At 40.1% G+C, this 20,276-nt stretch overlaps 1 protein-coding gene across 9 annotated transcripts in view; it reads left to right on the top strand.

Annotated features, from left to right (window-relative positions):
• The first annotated feature begins 1,374 nt into the window (after nt 1–1,374).
• Nucleotides 1,375–20,276, top strand: part of Rsl1 (regulator of sex limited protein 1) — a 28,620-nt gene continuing 9,718 nt past the window's right edge. Inside the window, exons 1-4 of one of the 9 annotated variants that reach the window (XM_087634058.1) lie at nt 1,394–1,454; nt 3,813–3,871; nt 10,840–10,966; nt 11,445–11,540. In XM_087634058.1, coding sequence (XP_087490184.1) covers nt 10,843–10,966; nt 11,445–11,540 — 220 coding nt within the window. In that variant the 5' untranslated portion in view covers nt 1,394–1,454; nt 3,813–3,871; nt 10,840–10,842. 9 annotated transcript variants of the gene reach the window in all.

A 20,276-nucleotide genomic window follows, 5' to 3' on the forward strand; every position in this document is an offset into this window, starting at 1 on the left:
TCACCATGCAATTAGCAGGATGCATATTGTCCCTTTCAACATCTTTGTGGGATCCCACTTCATGAAACACACAGGTGACAGCTAAGTGGACTTGTAACCTCACCATAGACACATGCTAGAACCATCGGAAAATTTAGACTTGGACTATTTGTACTTCAGACCACGAAGATTAAGATTAGTTTGACATTGTTCTTTGACATTCAAATGATGCTTTTAGCAACCACAGACCCAATGCATGTGATCTTGTAGGAGTTGGGTTTTCATAGCACATTTCTACCTAACTTGATCATATCCTTCCTTTTCGGGTGACTATTCCTCCCTTGTGGAATAGGTGGGTTTCCACTGGTCCATGACATGTTGAAGTAGTAATCTTGTAATCACTTTGAGATAGGCAATTGATTGAATTACGACATCAAGAGACTTTGGGCTTTGACTGTTTTAGGACTATTAAAGCCTATAGTCATGTTGAGAAATGAATTGTCCTTTTTAGAAAAAGATGAAAGTGAAACTCTCTGAGGCTTCCATGGTGATCCAGAGATGTATTTTATGGTGTACTTTAAGGTATTTGATTGTAAAATCACAATATACTTATTTGATTTTATTTTTAAAAAATTGTCATTTCTCTGTCCTGATTTTGAAGAACTTAAGTAAGTTCAAGGCAAATGGTTTGACTTTCAAAATACTGTCACATAGGAACACTTGCAGATCAGAGAAGCAAAGCGAAAGGGAATTGAACAAGACAGATCTATCAAGACCTCTGTAGAGAGAATTCTATCAATGGATAATAGACCAGTGACAAGTACACATACCAGTGTGATCTCAGAAGCTGTGTCCCTCCATGTGTAATCGTAGCAGGGGAGGTAACAACAACAACAAAACATTCCCAGTGGTATATTATATCTGTGTTTGTGAACAAACAGTTGGAGACCGTTAAAATTTTTGTAGAGCTCACACTAAAACTCAACTTCCTACATATATTAACGTTTGAAAGTTCTAATATTGTTACATGATCTATACAGTCTTTGTGTTCTGACCAACTTAACCACAGTATATGGATCCCAATATTCACACAAAAACTGTCTTTCGAGAGGTGGAACCTGATACATGTATATCTCATGCAGAGTGTTAGAACACAGGAACGAGTATTATTGATTTATTTGCAATACTGAGTATTAACACAGTCTATAGTAGAGTCAAGAGCTTTAAAGTAGGTTAAGTAACATAGTAATGACAGCAGAAATAAGAATACAAATCTAAGAACCAGGTAAAACGGATACTCAGGTTCAGGAATACCTTCGCACAGACTTCTGGGATATGTAGTCCAAGCGACTGTGATATCGCGAGGATCCATCCACGCGATCCCAATTTAAGTTTCGTTTTTTTACAAGTGTGTCTTCCTCAAAGTTTTGCGAGGGTCCTGTGTGGCTGTTCATTGTGTAGCCTCTGTCATGAAGGTTGGTCCAGGAAATAGCACAGCCTGGGGCTTTGTGCTAGCAGCGGGCGCTGGGCGGGGGGAGGGAGGCAGGTAGACCTTTCGCTGAGAGCAGACCTGGGCTGGGTTGGAAGGCGGAAGAAGCTGCCAGTTTTTGTTCTGCTGAACTGGCTGGGTCACGTGAGGTTGCAGTTCTGGACTGGGAACAGGGCGGTTGGGTTGTTCCCTGGGGTATGGTTTCTTTAGGACACCGCGAGCAGTCGGAGTACGCCTTGGACTTTTAGAACACCAGAGGAGTTTGGTAGCGCGGGAGTAGATAATCGGGCACGGGGAAGGATTGCAAGCTAATGATGGTGAGATGACTACTTGCACATGAGGTAGTGTTGGGAACTCTTTGAGCAGCTTTGCTGGGAAGCATGCTCCACCAGCTGCCCTATTGTCACATAGATGCTGTCAGATTCCTCAGTTTCTTTTTTTTTTTCTTTTTTCATTTTTTTGAAATTTTATTTACTTATTTATTTTTCCATCTTTATTAACTTGAGTATTTCTTATTTACATTTCGATTGTTATTCCCCTTCCCGGTTTCCGGGCCAACATCCCCTAACCCCTCCCGCTCCCCTTCTCTATGGGTGTTCCCCTCCCCATCCTCCCACCATTACCGCCCTCCCCACAACAGTCACGTTCACGGGGGGGTGGGGGGGTCAGTCTTGGCAGGACGAAGAGCTTCCCCTTCCACTGGTACTCTTACTAGTCTATTCATTGCTACCTATGAGGTTGGAGCCCAGGGTCAGTCCATGTTATAGTCTTTGGGTAGTGGCTTAGTCCCTGGAAGCTCTGGTTGGTTGGCATTGTTGTTCATATGGGGTCTCGAACCCCTTCAAGTTCTTCCAGTCCTTTCTCTGATTCCTTCAACGGGGGTCCTGTTCTCAGTTCAGTGGTTTGCTGCTGGCATTCGCTTATGTATTTGCTGTATTCTGCCTGTGTCTCTCAGGAGAGATCTACATCCGGTTCCTGTTGGCCTGCACTTCTTTGCTTCATCCATCTCATCTAGTTTGGTGGCTGTATATGTATGGGCCACATCCTTCTTGAGTTTCATGCGTTCTGTGCATCTAGGGTAATTCGAGCATTTGGGCTAATAGCCACTTATCAATGAGTGCATACCATGTGTGTTTTTCTGTGATTGGGTTACCTCACTCACGATGATATTTTCCAGTTCCAACCATTTGCCTACGAATTTCATAAAGTCATTGTTTTTGATAGCTGAGTAATATTCCATTGTATAGATGTACCACATTTTCTGTATTCATTCTTCTGTTGAAGGGCATCTGGGTTCTTTCCAGCTTCTGGCTATTATAAATAAGGCTACTATGAACATAGTGGAGCAGGTGTCTTTTTTATATGTTGGGGCATCTTGTGGGTATATGCCCCATAGAGTCATAGCTGGATCCTCAGGTAGTTCAATGTCCAATTTTCTGAGGAACCTCCAGACTGATTTCCAGAATGGTTTTACCAGTCTGCAATCCCACAACAGTGGAGGAGTGTTCCTCTTTCTCGACATCCTCGCCAGCATTTGTTGTCACCTGCGTTTTTGATCTTAGCCATTCTCACTGGTGTGAGGTGAAACCTCAGGGTTATTTTGATTTGGTTTGCCAGAATTTTATTGAGTATCTTTGCGTCGATATTCATAAGGGAAATTGGTCTGAAGTTCTCTTTCTCTGTTGGGTTTTTGTGTGGTTTAGGTATAAGAGTAATTGTGGCTTCATAGAAGGAATTCGGTAGTGCTCCATCTGTTTCAATTTTGTGGAATAGTTTGGATAGTATTGGTATGAGGTCTTCTATGAAGGTCTGATAGAATTCTGCACTAAACCCGTCTGGACCTGGGCTCATTTTGGTTGGGAGACCATTAATGACTGCTTCTATTTCTTTAGGAGTTATGGTGTTGTTTAAATGGCTTGTCTGTTCCTGATTTAACTTCGGTTCCTGGTATCTGTCTAGGAAATTGTCCATTTCCTGCACATTTTCAAGTTTTGTTGAATATAGTCTTTTGTAGTAGGAGCTGATGAGTTTTTGAATTTCCTCTGATTCTGTTGTTATGTCTCCCTTTTCATTTCTGATTTTATTTATTTGGACACACTCTCTGTGTCCTCTCATTAGTCTGGCTAAGGGTTTATCTATCCTGTTGATTTTCTCAAAGAACTAGCTTCTGGTTCTGTTGATTCTTTGTATGGTCCTTTTTGTTTCTACTTGGTTGATTTCAGCTCTGAGTTTGATTATTTCCTGCCTTCTACTCCTCCTGGTTGTATTTGCCTCTTTTTGTTCTAGAGCTTTTAGGTGTGCTGTCAAGCTGCTGACATATGCTCTCTCCTGTTTCTTTCTGCAGGCACTCAGAGCTATGAGTTTTCCTCTTAGCACAGCTTTCATTGTGTCCCATAAGTTTGGGTAAGTTGTACCTTCATTTTCATTAAATTCTAAGAAGTCTTTAATTTCTTTCTTTATTTCTTCCTTGACCATGTTATCGTTGAGGAGAGCATTGTTCAACTTCCATGTATATGTGGGCGTTCTTCCCTTATTGTTATTGAAGACCAGCTTTACCCGTGGTGGTCTGATAGGATGCATGGGATCATTCCTATCTTTCTGTATCTCTTGAGGCCTGTTTTATGACCACGTATATGGTCAATTTTGGAGAACGTACCATGAAGTTGTGAGAAGAAGGTATATCCTTTTGTTTTAGGATAGAATGTTCTATAAATATCTGTTAAGTCCATTTCATTCATGATTTCTCTTAGTCTGTTCATGTCTCTGTTCAATTTCTGTTTCCATGATCTGTCCATTGATGAGAGTGGGGTGTTGAAATCTCCTACTATCATTGTGTGAGGTCCAATGTGTGCTTTGAACTTTAGTAAGGTTTCTTTTACGTATGTAGGTGCCCTTGTATTTGGGGCATAGATATTTAGGATTGAGAGTTCATCTTGGTGAATTTTTCCTTTGATGAATATGAAGTGTCCTTTCTTATCTTTTTTGATGACTTTTGGTTGAAAATCTATTTTGTTCGATATTAGAATGGCTAGTCCAGCTTGCTTCTTCAGACCATTTGCTTGGAAAGTTGTTTTCCAGCCTTTCACTCTGAGGTAGTGTCTGTCTTTGTCTCTGAGGTGTGTTAACTGTAGGCAGCAGAATGCAGGGTCCTCATTGCGTATCCAGTTTTTTAATCTATGTCTTTTTATTGGGGAGTTGAGACCATTGATGTTGAGAGACATTAAGGAATAGTAATTGTTGCTTCCTGTTCTATTTGTATTTGGATGTGAAATTATATTTTTGTGCTTTTCTTCTCTTTGTTTTGTTGCCAAGACAATTAGTTCCTTGCTTTTTCTAGGGTGTAGCTTGCCTCCTTGTGTTGGGCTTTACCATTTATTGTTCTTTGTAGGGCTAGAGTTGTAGAAAGATATTGTGTAAATTTGGTTTTGTCATGGGATATCTTGGTTTTTCCATCTATGTCAATTGCGAGTTTTGCTGGATACACTAATCTGGGCTGGCATTTGTGTTCTCTTAGGGTCTGTACGACATCTGTCCAGAATCTTCTGGCTTTCATCGTTTCTGGTGAGGAGTGTGGTGTGATTCTGATAGGTCTGCCTTATATTTTTTTTTTTTTTTTTTTTTTTTTGGTTCTTTTTTTCGGAGCTGGGGACCGAACCCAGGGCCTTGTGCTTCCTAGGCAAGTGCTCTACCACTGAGCTAAATCCCCAACCCCGCCTTATATGTTACTTGACCTTTTTCCCTTACTGCTTTTAATAGTCTTTCTTTGTTTTGTGCATTTGGTGTTTTGACTATTGTGTTGAGGGAAGAATTTCTTTTCTGGTCCAGTGTATTTGGATTTCTGTAGGCTTCTTGTATGTTTATGGGCATCTCTTTCTTTAGGTTAGGGTTGTTTTCTTCTATGATTTTGTTTAAGATATTTACTGGTCCTTTGAGCTGTGAGTCTTCACTCTCTTCTATACCTATTATCCTTAGGTTTGATCTTCTCATTGAGTCCTGGATTTCTTGTATGTTTTGGAACAGTAGCTTTTTCTGTTTTACATTATGTTTGACAGTTGTGTCGATGATTTCTATGGAATCTTCTGCTCCTGAGATTCTCTCTTCTATCTCTTGTATTCTGTTCGTGATGCTTGTATCCGCACTCCTTGTCTCTTCCTTTGGTTTTATATATCCAGGGTTGTTTCCATGTGTTCTTTCTTGATTGCTTCTATTTCCATTTTTAATTCCTTCAACTGTTTGATTGTGTTTTCCTGGAATTCTTTCAGGCTTCTACTTGTTTATGTTTTCCTGCGTTTCTCTAAGGGAGTTCTTCATGTCTTTCTTGAAGTCCTCCATCATCATGATCAAATATGATTTTAAATGTAGATTTTGCTTTTCTGGTGTGTTTGGATATTCTGTGTTTGCTTTGGTGGGAGAATTGTGCTCCGATGATGCCATGTAGTCTTGGTTTCTGTTGTTTGGGTTCCTGCGCTTGCCTCTCGCCATCAGTGTTACCTTGTTCTGCTATTTCTGACAGTGGCTAGACTGTCCTATAGGCCTGTATGTCAGGAGTGATGTAGACCTCTTTTCCTGTTTTCTTTCAGCCAGTTATGGGAACAGAGTGTTCTGCTTTCTGGCGTGTAGTCTTTCCTGTCTACAGGTCTTCAGCTGTTCCTGTGGGCCTGTGACCTGACTCCACCAGGCAGGTCGCTTGCAGCAGAAAAGTTGGTTTTACCTGTGGTCCTCGGATGAAGGTGCTCTTGGCGGGCTGCTTTTGAGCTCTTGGTGAGGGCGGCAACCAGGAGAGCCTGTGCTGCCTTTTCCCTGGGCCCCTGTGGATGGCGTTAGGTTTTTTCCTCTGGAGTCAGAAATGTGGGCAGAGCGTAGTCTCTTCTGGCTTCCCAGGCGTGTCTGCCCCTCTTAAGGTTTAGCTCTCCCTCCCACGGGATTTGGGAGGGAGCTTTTGTTCGGGTCCCTTCAGATCCGGGCAGGTTTGAGAAATATTTTCTATGCTTCATTTAATGTCTTTCAGTGTGCCAAATCAATGGCGTCCTACAAACTACATGTCCTTCTCTTCTGCTGACACATCCCACATATAGTTTAAAGTGTTTTCGATAGCATACTGTTGTTAAAGATGTTACATTTTGATGATTAATTTTTTACATTTTCTGTGTGAGGAAGAATTCTGCTCTTTCCCCTGCTTGAATATTCTCTTATTTGCAGCAAATTTCCACTCTTTTTGGATAGTACTGTTTGTGTAAGATCCTGCCATGACTTGATGATACTTTCTTCTGGTTTTCCCTGATTTCTTCCAGTTTCCTTCTTCCATATCTAAGCTGAGACTCCATCATTTCTTCATTTACTTTGTGCATTTCTTGACTGCAGCAGGCTACTGTGTTTCCCATCCCTTTGTCTTTTTCTTCCTCTTCCTCTGGAATACCTTGTTGTGTCCCTGTCCCAGAAGTGCAGCTGCTTACAGATGCTGCTTACGTTTAACAGGAACAAAACCACTTTCCCCACTGTCCCTTACATGGTACTGCCATCTCCATCCAGTGAAGCAAACTGCAAATGTGGGATCCTTTCCACTTACACAAGTTTGAGTCCAGTTCCCCTGGGTATGTCATTTCCTCTCCAACCTCCCAGGCTGCTTTCACTGTTTTCTTTACCCCACACCCCAAGACCGTTTTTTCTGTATAGCAAGTGACTGTCCTAGAACTATTTGTAGACTAGGTTGTCCTCGAACTGAGACATCTGCCTGCTCTGCCTCCCATGCAGATATTGAAGGCAAGGCCTCCTTCATTGAATCCTAATGTTAGGATGAGGGAAGGAGTTACATGTCTACAACTCATGCATGAACCTTGCTGTGTTGGACATGGCATACCTGGAAAACTCTGAGGGGAGCTGTGCTGGGTGATGACATTCAGATCCTGTTGATGTATATGATTATGTCACAGGCCATGAAGAGAAATTACAGAGGATTGGAACAGGAGCCAAACACCTATGCAAAGATTCAAACTGAGGAGTGCCGATTCTTATCACATTGTCATTTTATGTTTTAAAAGTATTTGTCATAGTGTCCTCCATAGTCACTGTCAAATGTGGGGACCATATCAATTTTCAGTTGAAAAGTATGTCTTTTGTCCCTGCCAATTCTATAACATCTGGATTACATTGCTCTCTTGATCCCAGGAACAATTTAAAAATAAATCAGATTGATCAGCATGAGTGTCCCCATTCTTTATCGGATGCACTCCCTTACCTGGTGCTTTAAGAAAACTCAAAACAGTATATAGACTATAGAAAATTCAAACCTCCATCTAGATTTCTAATATATAGACCAAAGCATGTGACATTTATTTTGAATGTAATATCCAAATTATATGATCTTCCTTTTCTCATTCTATTCTCTAAGTCATAATATTTCATAATGTGGCTTAAAGCAAAAATTAATGATTATTTCATGCTGGATATAGAGCTGGGACAAAGACTTAGGATTTGCTGCTTCTTGATGGGTGGTGTATATTCTAAACTCTATGCTATGTAAAGAGTAGATAGGCTGGTTTTGAAAGGAGGGTCGCTATTGTTTGGTTCCTGGTCAGCAATTCTGCCCTCTTTTTGCATCTCATGTTGACTTCCCACCATTGTACTGCTAGCCTTGGCTGTTGTCTTACTCTCTGAAAAGGTAACCTTGGGGTACATTAACAGGAGATGTTAAGAGTTCTTAATCCATCTCCTCTGTCCATTCTATTGCTGTAGCTTGCCTTTGGGGCCAACTACATTCAAGTGGAGCATAGCTATTACTTCCCAATTCTTGTGAGCATATGTAGCCCTTGTTAAGGTGCCCTTGTTAAGCATATGTAGGGTGACAGTGTTCCTGCCTCAGTTCAGACATATTTGCATTTATTCCTCATAGAAAGTGAATTTTGCAAGTGTATTATTTCTTTGAATTTTTGCCACCAATTGTATTAGCTAAAATCCCTTCTTATGATATCCTGGTGAAAGGCCTACCACCCACTACCCACAACATCTCACAGAAGATTGGCACCCTGACAGCAGATACTTTCCCTTATAGAACAGTATCCCTTTGCACTCGGCACTAGTATGGAGTGGTCCTGGCAGTGCAAGTTAGTTTTCCATTGGGAACCTGGGCTAGCTATCTTAGAGAGCACTGTTTCCTATTTTCACTCTACTCTGGGCTCTTGCCACTCTTCATGGTGATAAATTTCCCCTGCTTTTGGGGGTCTCATATTTTAAAAAAGAGGGAGAGGAATCTTCAGGGTTTTTTTTTTTTTCTTCACACACTGGTAAAGGTAGGAATGTCCTATGTTAGCTACAAAGGTGTTTCAACACCATTTGGTTGCTTTTCTCTGGTGGAATTAAAAGGTATTTATTCCCAAATTACTCTGGTATGCTTGAAGATGTAGATTTGAAGATGTATTGGCCTTCCCTTTGCTGCTTAACTCTGTCCTATGTTAAAAGACACTTTTAGTGCAGCTATTCTATTCTTACAGAGTATGCTTCCACTGCATCAGAAGCCTTGGGAGCATGGTTCCTCCTTTTTACTAGTGCTGAAAACACCATGCACTTCAGACACAGTACTTTGAGTCTCACCTAAAACACTTCTTACCTAAGGACAAATTGTCATAGTACTGGAGGGTGATTTTCAGTCTTCGAAGAGAGAAGGGAGAACCCTAAAACAGGACTGCCTGAACAATGAATGACAGCAGTAATATACCTGATACCCTGTAGGTGGGAATCTCCTAGGACCTCATTCCTATAGACCTCATTCTTCGCTGGAATGTACTTAAAAGCTGCTGAGAGATGGGGAATGTCTACGCTAAGGATGAAGCCACTCACTGTTCATCTGGTGCAAAGGGGTCAGCCCTCAAAACCTAGGTACAGGCAAACATGAACAGAATTAGCAGTTCATATTTATATAGTTATGCATATATGTAATTAAGGAAGATGCCATATATTTGAGATGGAGTACTGGGGAAATGAGAGGAGTTTGAAAGGGGTGGGGGGTGTGATGTAATTATACTTAAATTACACAATTTCTCAGGAAAACAAACCAAGCTTCTCAGTTGTGATAAAACTGGAAATTCTTTCAGCAGAAAGACCATACGATTGCATTCATAATTAAGTATAAAGGGTTATAATCCCATCAGCTGTCAACATCAGGAAGTTGAGAGTGGATCACACTAGGTGCTGGGGAACAGTGTGCTGTAAGGGAGACCTATGTTCACAGTACTGTTGTCCCAGATCCTGGATGTGTGCAGGCATCATACAGTGTACATTTCAGAAACCTGGAACACGGTGTTTGAAGAAATAGGCATACCAGAACCGTGAGAGACTATCCAAAGTTGACTCATGAAATTATCACAAAATACCTCATTCATACTGAAGTTGCTGAAATCTTTCATATAGTCATAAAAGGAAACATAATGTAGGATGGTTCTCACCGGTCATCCTGGGTTTTTCTCAATAAGACGTGAAACACAAAAAAATCATTTTTTATATTTTAAATTATTCTTTAATCTTTTTTTACAGTCCAGACTTTATCCCTCTCCCGCTCCATCTTCCTCCCACACCTCCATAAATTCTTAAATTAAAAACATTTGAAAGAAGAAAATACATTTCTTAGCTCCTGCACATTGATACTCAGGTGTCATATGTACAAAACGTGATTTAGGAACATCATGAACGCGTCAATCAATATCTGTCAGGTAAAAGGTAGGAAGGAAAAATGACCAAAGAGCAGGGTCATATCTGTCCCAAGTTCGCATTTTTTTCACGTGTTCACATACTTACATTTTGTAAGTAAGTTCTTCTTTTATTGCTTTACTCCTTGCCTCGCCAATCTCCTGTCCCTTGTCACTGTGCTTTTTGTCACTGCTGAACTCTGAACAAATCCAGAAAGCCAGAGCCACTTCATCAGAGCCTATTTTCATTTGATTTCACATTCGTGCGTCTACCTGTTTTGTATTGACAAGTACCTTCTCCCTCACGAGGACGTTCTCCAGTAGGAGTGTGTGTTTGTGTGTGTGTCCGTGTTCCTGTGTGTGTGTATGTGTGTGTGTGTCTGTATGTGTGTGTCTGTGTGTGTGTGTGTGTGTGTGTGTGTGTGTCTGTGTGGTGTAATGTGGGTGAACCACCTGCCCAGGATGGGCACCACCCGTAATGGTGTGTACCATCTCATTAAGAAAATGCCATAGGCTTCCCTACAGGACAGTCTGATGGAGGCATTTTCTCAGTTACACTTCTTTTCTAACATGACCACAGCTAGAGACAGGTGCACAGGAGAACAAATGAGCCCAAATGCATCTTGGTATTTATATATGATCATTCATGGTTTTAATTAAAAACGTGGTATCATTTACTGGTCTTTATTTCAGGATATGCTCTCATTCTGGGATGTGGCCATTGATTTCTCTCCAGAAGAGTGGGAGTGGCTGAAGCCTGCTCAGTGGAGTCTGTACAGGGATGTGATGCTGGAAAATTACAGCAACCTTGTGTTCCTGGGTGAGCATTAAATCCATAGAGAATTCGTATCTCACCATCAACATGTACAATGTCTAATGGAAGATGTTCTTTTGACCAGTGAGTTTGATACCATTCATCTTCAGAAAAATTAGGGAAGTTGTTCCATAGCTAAAAAAGATTTCCTTGTTCTTCTCTCTCTTTTTAACCTGTCTGTGTTGGAAGCATAGCATCCTGTAGTCTAGTGGGACTGTTGGAAATGCACTGGTATGAGGCATGAACCACACTTGTGAAAGCCTTTCACAATTCAGTTGTAATGATTTTCCCTTTAACGTAAACTCAGAATCTGGACACTGCAAATTCCTTCACATGTTTATTGATCCCGTCAGAAACCATTTAAGGAAGTAATTGTCTGCAGTCATTTATTGCAACATCTCTTTCCTTATAAGCACTGTATTGTAAGAGACATGTCAGTTGCCAGTAAAGAACACTTAACCTTGTTCTCTTTTCCTCCAAACAGGTCTTGCTGTCTCTAAACCACAGCTGGTGACATTTCTGGAGCAAAGACCAGAGCCAATGGATGTGAAAAGACAAGAGGCAGCTACTGTACATTCAGGTCTGTAAGACTGAGGTGATCACGAACACAAAGGCACAAAGATTCAATAGAAAGGCAGGATAATTCCTTAGGTCTCGCCTTCATGTCTTTGTTGTGAAAGAACACATCTTTCAAGCATATGTGATAGTTATAGTATAGTATATACTATATATATAGTATACTATAGTATATAGTATATATAGTATAGTATAGATATAGTATATACAAGCATAGATTACTGTGCTTGTATTTACTGTGACTTTCAAGGTTTTTGTTTTGTTGAGTCTCCATAGTAACGTTAGACTCAGGAAATGCAACTTAGTGCTGGTGAGACTGAGAGTCACTGATTTGCTGGGGTTGGGAGCAGGCTCATGGCAGAAAGATCTCTACACCAAAGTGAGACATGATTGGGTTTATAAAGCCAATTGCATAGTTCCATTACACAGATGCAGGTAGGGGCAGGTAGCTCAAGTTTCAGTCTGTTATGCAGTTGGATTAAACTGAGAGAAGCCGAAGACACTTAGGACAGTTCATTTCCCACTATTCTTAGGCAAGGCTCAAATCACTGAATTATTTTCTGAGGAGTTGCCTTGAAAACTAGGTCCATTAACTAAAGTGTAGATTTTTTTATTTTTCAACAAATTTATGCAACCAGGTAATCATGCGAATCCAGATTATTAGACCTCAGAAGAGAAGGATAAAATGTTCCATGAGTCCTGTAAGGTATTCAGCCTTGGATCCCCACCAAACCAGCTATACTGACAGAATTATTGACCTCTCTTTCATGGAAGTTAATAGATTTAGGCCTTTTACAGAGCTGTGAAGGCATATTCTTTTTCTAGAAAAGTATAGAGTCTACATGGAGTAATTGTTCCTTAAATATATCTCAGCATAAGTCTTTCAAAAAATCAGTTATTTATTTATAAAATTACTGTTGACAGATATATCTGTGAAGTGTTTTGTTGCAAAGTCTAATCTTGGTTTCTATCATGGCTAGCCCTGAAGGAAGCATTATGGTTAATAATACTGGTAGTCAAAAGGGAGGAAGGGATCTCATGGACCCTTCTAAATGTCTGATGTTTAATTCTTTAAATTTCTTCCATGTGTGCACAGAGCCATTGTTTTCCCGGTTTGTAAACAGAGTGGGGCTTAATAAAATCCCAGGTGTCTGTGGAATGTGTCTCAGAGAGACTGCTCTGGGTGAGCTTTCTTAGTCCACATCTCCTCCTCCTCAGGCCATATTGCTTTCTTTACCTGGTTGTGGTGGGTCTGTGGCACATGCACCTTAGTTGAAGGGAGTGCCCCCAGTTCAGCCTGCTGTGCTGACTGGCTCTGTGGCAGAGCCTCTGTCATATGCAGTCTCACACTCTGATGAGGACTGCTTACAGAATCAGACATTGACTTTTCAGCTCAGTGATTAACTTTAATAAGAGGAGGAAGGAGAATTGAAATCAGGGACATGGCATGGCCATTGGAAGTTGCATGTTAGTTCCCATACCATTTGGGTGACAAGTGTTGGTACAGGTTTCCCCCATACACTGTATCCTCAATGATCAGATCAAGAGACAGTGAGTGCAGAGTAATTGCAATGAGTGTCTCCATTTTAGACTTTTAGACTGTGGTTGCTGAGTCAAGAACCTCTTCGGCATGAGAGGCTCCATCCTCCTGTCTTGTGAAACAGGAGGTGTAATTCATCTTCCCTGCACATAAGGAGTAGGAATTCCTTGTCTGGCTTATAGGCCAGTGGGAGTCAGGAGCAGCAGATGTTGGCCAGTCCTATTCCCCATGTGTCCCCATCCTGTGAGGCTAGTACGCCGTTTACTCTGATATGTCTGTGTTCACTGGAGTGAAAGTGTGTTACTCTATCCTGGATGTGTACTGCCATGTAAGCGCACCATAGATACAACCCTTTACCCAACTACTCAACTTCAACAACTAATTCTTTAAATAAAGCTGATTTCTGAATATCATTGCATATTAAGCAAACTTTAAGTTAACTTTAAATTGGTTTGAGTTATCTCCTTTAGGCTTAACTTGTAAAACAGGTACAGAAGCCTATATAACAAGATATAGACTGTTCTGTCCCTCTAATAGTGTTTCTTTAAATGAATTTCTTTTGTATTCAGCACGACTGTAAACATATTTGGTTATATTAAGGATATTTACTCACTGGGTTACTTATTAACTATTATGTCTTAAGTATTTTAGTTACAACAGTTTACAATAAATTAATGTCTCTTATAAGATTAGTATTTTATAAATGGAAGTAATCTATCCTTGTTCAAAATGCGAATCCTACATTGTACTCATATACATAAAATAAATTAATGAGTGGTCTTAAAAAGACCCATTTCTTCAATTTAAAGACTTTCTAATAAAAATAAACAATATAAAACAGTTGAATCCTGAAAATTCCAATTTTGATCTGAGGATGTTTGACAATAAAATAGAAGTGAGATGTAAATTCAGTCCTTGGAGGAACTTGTAACCTCATTATCTACATCCCTTTATGGTATAACTTACAAATCTGAATTTACTCAGCTGATCATCTACGTTTAGTAGCTTGTTTTGTCAAAGAATACAATCAGAGGAGAGAAAAGTAAGGCTGACCTTCGTGAAGACACCTGTAAGAACAAGAAGGTGTGTGATTAATTATCACACAGGTCTTGTCATGACCCAGGTTCTTCAAATTGCTAAAGTTTAAGCAAGTCACCAAAGACACGGGTGACTAGATAGACATCTTTAAGTCAGTTTTTGGTAACATGAATGGACCTTCAAAACTTTAGGGACTTTTGACTGTTAAGTATATTATTTTTCAGTGTCATTCTCTATAATTTGTATATATCACAGTCATACCTCCTGTCACTTGACTTAAAGCCTTCTGGCTTTGCTAGCTTTTATTTATATATTTATATAATTTACCTTATATAAAATAACTTAACCCTTTTTTTTCCAAGTTCATGCTTTATTTTCAATTGTTTTACTCATCCTGAGATAGAAATCTCACATGTCAGCAAGCGCTTAGATATTTAAATTGCCCAGGACTATGCAAACAGAGCCAAGAAGGGGAAGTATAAAACAGGGGTTCAATCTGCTGACCAACGAATCAATTGAGACAGCTCATCCGTTTGGACCCAATATCCAAACTTTTCCATATACATGCCTTGATTAAACAATCTCAAGTAAGATACTATAACATTAACAAGTAAATTGATCATTTGTTCTAGAAAATTTCACAAATAGGAAAGTTATTAAACAAGATAGTTTTATGGGGTCTCTTTCCCAGTATGTACCCATTACTAGGTAGATACATCCACTCAATTTTAATTTTCCTGGTCTTTATACCCTTAGTGTCTCCAATAAACTTTGAGATCCTATGAAATTAATGCCTCATTCCATTCAACTAAATGGAAGGAGTAACTGGATACTCAGGCTAGGGTTCGGTGACCTTGCCTGTAGCCTCGTCTGTTGGAGGAATATTAATAAGTCAATGTGTGGTTATTTTTAGAAGTCACATCTAGATTTATGAAGATTGTAGTAGTTCATCTTAGGCGATATTGAGTAACATCAGCTTGATAAAATAAGATTGAATTCAAACTACACCCAGGGAGTAATATGATGAATTAATATTACCTGTGCACATGCTAGTATACCATTATGACTTGAACATTTCCAGGTAAATGTTATAGACAGCATAATACAATCTTTAAAATTTAGAGAGCATGTAGATTTATTTTGATCGTCATTACATTGATTAAACACTAAACATCTAAGGAACTTAGCTGACTATGATTTTGCAGTTATGATTGAAAGATTTTAGACAGAGTATCTCTTTTATCCCTTAAAAGGATGTGAACTCCATTAGTTGTTCTTCTTCTATACAGCTTTCTACCCTGAGGTAAATAATAGCAGCTTCTATGGCAAACAGTTCACCTCTTAGCTATTCTCAGGTGTGTGATGTCTTTTCCTGACTCTTCTGTTGTTGTCCTCTTGCCTGTTACAGGGCCAGGGAGCCAGCCTGAGGAAGGACTGGGGCTGTGGAAGAAAATGTGAGACAGTTAGGTTTGGGTTTGTCATGGTTGGTGCATTTCCTATTTCTAGAGCCAGCTTTGTTTTGAGCTAAAACATTGTCTTATGATTTAAAAAAATATTATCTGTATTCTAAACACATTTACCTCTCTATAAGACAGAACATAGTTATTTACACATCCGTAACTGGTTTGTGTGTCTGCAGTTGTTGGCAGACAACACAGTCATTCTGTATGTATGTATTTTTCCCTTTTATAAAGATACCAAGCTTTAGGATAATATGATGCTAGGTGAGGGACAGGGACATGTAGTTCTTTTGTGGGTCAAACCTCTATCTTTTACACCTTTAACCTATGGACAGTCAGACAGGAAACCATAAAATTCAGACCTCTAAGGAACTTACAAAATGGTATACATGAAAGCAAGAATATCCAGGCTTTGTGGGGCAGAAACAAAGGCTTACGTTAGCCATAGGTTAAAGGAATCCCAAGGACAGACAGAATGTCAGAGGATGCATTCCTGGGAACACAGTAGAAAGGACCTAGTATAACTTGTCTCCACTCTCCTGCTGCACAACCTGTTTCCCCTAAGGAATCTCCCACAGAAAAGCTAGCTACAATTTCTTGTTCACAGCGAGCTAAAGACCTGAACCTACATGTTGGCTAGACACTTGGGATGTCCGTGGATTTGCACATTCCCACAATGCAGCCCCTGGTCTAGAGTGTCCCCATTTCCATTGTGTTCTTGCGGCAGAGGTTGTGCTGCCCCTACTGGGATCTAATCATATATGAATGTGCCAGTGAGATTATATATCTTGATCCCAGCAGCCAACACAGAGCTTTCCGAGTGTGAGACTAGGAGTTGACTAGGTCTGGGTTCTTGAGAATACCATCATGGGAGAACTTAGTGCTGGGGACGAATGAGCACACTGAAGAAGAGGACATGGTATCTTTTCAGACCCACTAATGTAACCTCAGAAAGTAGGTTGGCAACACTCGTGGAGCACAGGCTAGAGGACAGAGAAACACTGCAGGTCTCGGTTGCCTTAAAGACAAAGTGAGCTCAGACAGTGGCCTGATTCTCTGATCAGCAAGGAGGGACAGGAAAGGGACAAAAAGTAAGGTGCAGAACAATAGAGAAGGCAGCATAGACAAAGTGGGAGATGCAGTCACTCTTTAAGCATCCGCAGAAATGGTACAAGACAAGGATTTAACAGAAAATTTTATTCATTCCTTCTTCAGTCAGTATCTTGAGTCTTAGATAAAATTTCCGGGGAGAAGTTCTCATCAGGATTTACACCCACTACCTGAAACTAGACCACACAGAAAAATACAAAGAAGACAAAGATTTCACCAAAAGTCTCCAAGTAGGACTTCTGCCACCAATGCTTTCACTCTCAGTGGAGGAACCTAAGAAGTAGTCTTTATCAACATTCATATCCTTACCAGAATCAATTCCAGGCAGAAATATCTATTCATTCCTTTGAAAAAACATATTCTGTCCTTATTAGGAAATACAGTGGTCATTCTGGGAATCCAGTCCTGGTATAAGATTGCTGGTGCCTTGGGTCATATCAGGGCAACTCTGCTGTGCCAATCCTCTAAGCCTGGGTGACTCAGACGCACTCTGAGTCCTTTAATTGGTAGAACCTTGCAAGTGTGTTCAAATGTTGCATCTGCAGGAGATATAGGGGAATACTTCTCAATGCCTGTCTAAGAGTCATGTATTTGCTGGCTTTGGAGAGAAGGTTCACAGCAGAAAGAAGCCTTTTCCCTGAAATGAGGCATGATTGGATTATAAAGCCTAACTCCAAATTATACCAGACTAGAGGCAGGAAAGAAGCTTCACATTTCACAAGTTTCAGTTCCAATATTGGAACAATTTGTCTTATGCTGTAAAACAGTGGATATTCCAAAGTTTAAGGTGACAGTGTGTGAGAACATTTTCTCAGCAGGATAGTTGAGCTGGGGCTGCAGTTGGATAAAACTCAGGCAATATGGTGTCACATTTGGCAGTTCAGTAACAGACTTTTGGCTGTTTCTATGTCTCAGAAAATTGCATACATTTCTAAACAGCAAGGTGTGAAACAGTCAGGCAATAAATTCACACAAATGTTTCTTTCATATCACTTACAGTCATATTAATGAAAGTCATTCCATTTGTATTCCTTATACATGAAGAAAATACCTTCTCATTTTCCCTTATCATCCACACAGTAATAATGATTTCAAATGCATATTCTTTGAGGAGATATAGTCAAAAGTAAAACTGTCCTTAACTAGGAGAATTCATTCAATAGTTCATCAATAGGCTTTCAGAAATCTGCAGTTCCTAGATTCTTTTTGGTTTAATTTCCAGTTTGGTATCCTGTCTTAAAATTTGACAGGGAGCATTGCCGATTAAGTGTTTCTGTACATGTAATCTATATATTTATGTAGGTCCAATATACAATTATAAAATAAACCTGCACAGTGTAAGATAAAATTTTCTATGAAGTCTAGTTGTGTGACCTTGAGCACTGATGTTTCAATTTCATGTGAATCTCAAGTCTTGAATGTCTGTGCCTTGTTTACTGTCTCTCTCATTCATTACTCAATTGTTATTTAATATTATAAAAGAATAATTCTTAAGAATTAGGTTAATGCTATTCATCAACACATATTGTTGACTTTAGTGAAAATTATTACATGAATTAATGTGTGTCTTTGTATTTTCAATGGCTAATTGTATACCAGCAGAGATCTATGAGCTGGCAGAATTTTTGTATTATTATTTCTATATGCCATCACTGTTTCCTGTATTGTGAATGTTTGCTTTTGACACCTGCCAAAGGAAATTTAAGTGGTGTTGTCTCACTACTGATCAGTTACCATAGAGATCTGGTGGACAGGAAGTACGAGAAAAGAACTTCCGGTGAGAGGATATTGAGGGAATGTGAAGAGAAGCAGGAGATTCAGAAGGAGACATGGAAGTGATATAACACAGACCAGAGCAAAGCAGGGAAGTAGAGGTGTCCCCAGGACTAGTTGTTGACTAGAATAGTTGGTTTAAGTTTAAGCAGTACCTGAGAGGCTTCCCCAGTGAAAGACCTAGGCTTTGATCTGCATTAGAAGTCTCCCTGTCATCATATAAATTGCTAAAAAAATCTGAGAAAGCCTAGGAACAGAAAGTTCTGTTATTCAGAGGTGAATGTGAATTCTTTTCATAAATTCATAACCTTCAGGCATATATTTTCACGTCATTAGAATAAAATGTAAAATGCCATCTAAATGCTTGACTTGTATTTATTTTTCTGTGGACCCTTAGCTAGTATATATAACAGTTTCCCCAGTTGCTGACATCAATCCTGCAACCCAGATTTAGTTTTTGTGGTCTGTATATTCTACTGTCTCTAGGAAACCTTGAAAGCTCATGTAATTAATGCCTCATTCACAACTAGCTGAGAGGAGGGACTGGATGATACCCAGGTGAGGGTTCAGTGACCTTGACTGTAGCCTCCTTTTTTGAAGGAATGTTAACATTTAACCAGCCCAGTTGTGATGATTTTTAGCAAGCATAGCTAGATTTATGAAGATGGTAGTTGTTCAGCTTAGTAGATACTGTGCAACATCAGCTAAATAAAAGAAGATTATAAACAATCTACACATCAAGAGTAACCTGATGAATTGATATGACTTGAGCACATACTGGTAAATCATCAGGACTTGATAGATTCCAGGGAAATTTTTTAGAAAAACCCACCATTTAGATAGCATGTATGTAAACTTAACATAATCACTAAGTTGATGGTTATAGCATTTCTCAGACTTTAGCTATGATTTTGTCATTATGATAAGAGACTTTAGCTGTCGGCGCCAGCACTGACACGGTACCGAGAATCGGGCGAAAGCCTGCGGGATGAAAGAAACACACACACACACATGCAGGTTATTGTGTCAAGCCAGGAGAGGAAGAGAGGAAGAGAGAGATTGAGAGAGAGAGGGAGAGAGAGAGAGAGAGAGAGGAAGAGCAGAAGAGAGGAAAAGCGGAAGAGCGGAAGAGTGGAAGAGTGGAAGAGTCTCCTGTAGCTTTATTTACCACTTATATACCCAAGTTCTCCAGGTAGAAAATATCTGGGAAGCACAGTGGGAAACCCTGGCTCGTGACTACCTGGCTCATGACTTCGGTTACAAAAGACCAACTACGAGACCTGAATTAATTAGGGAGAAATCCGAGAAGACCAGCCTAAATCTCAAGGATAAAGGCTGAGGAAGCAAAAGGCAGAAGTAAATTGACCTCCACCCAGGTGTGGTCCAGGTGTGTCGGTTCCACATGCATCAGCCGGGCTCAGCAGGGGTCATGCAGTGGAGACACCGGGTGTTTACTACTTGGTCTTTTCTTCCTGTGCTGTAAATACATGGGACAGGCCTCTGTCCAACAATCCGATGACTTTATGGCAGTAATCTTAACTGTGGCCATACAGTTACAAAGCGGCCAGGCCCAAATCCAATATGGCTCACTACATTTAGCCTTCTGTCTCTTTTGTCCATTTTAAGGATCAGTATTCCATTAGCTGTTCTTATTCTACACAGCTTTCTACCATGAGTTAAATCATAGCAGCCTCTACTGGAAACAATTCCCTCTTAGCTGTTCCCCAGTGCTTGGTATCTTTCCCCAGGCTGTCCTGTTGTTGCCTTTCTACCTCTCACAGAGTCAGGGAGCCAGTGTGATCCAGGATAGAGGTCGTCG

This window comes from Rattus norvegicus, chromosome 2 (assembly GCF_021556685.1).
Source record: "Rattus norvegicus strain SHRSP/BbbUtx chromosome 2, alternate assembly SHRSP_T2T, whole genome shotgun sequence".
NCBI lineage: Eukaryota > Metazoa > Chordata > Mammalia > Rodentia > Muridae > Rattus > Rattus norvegicus.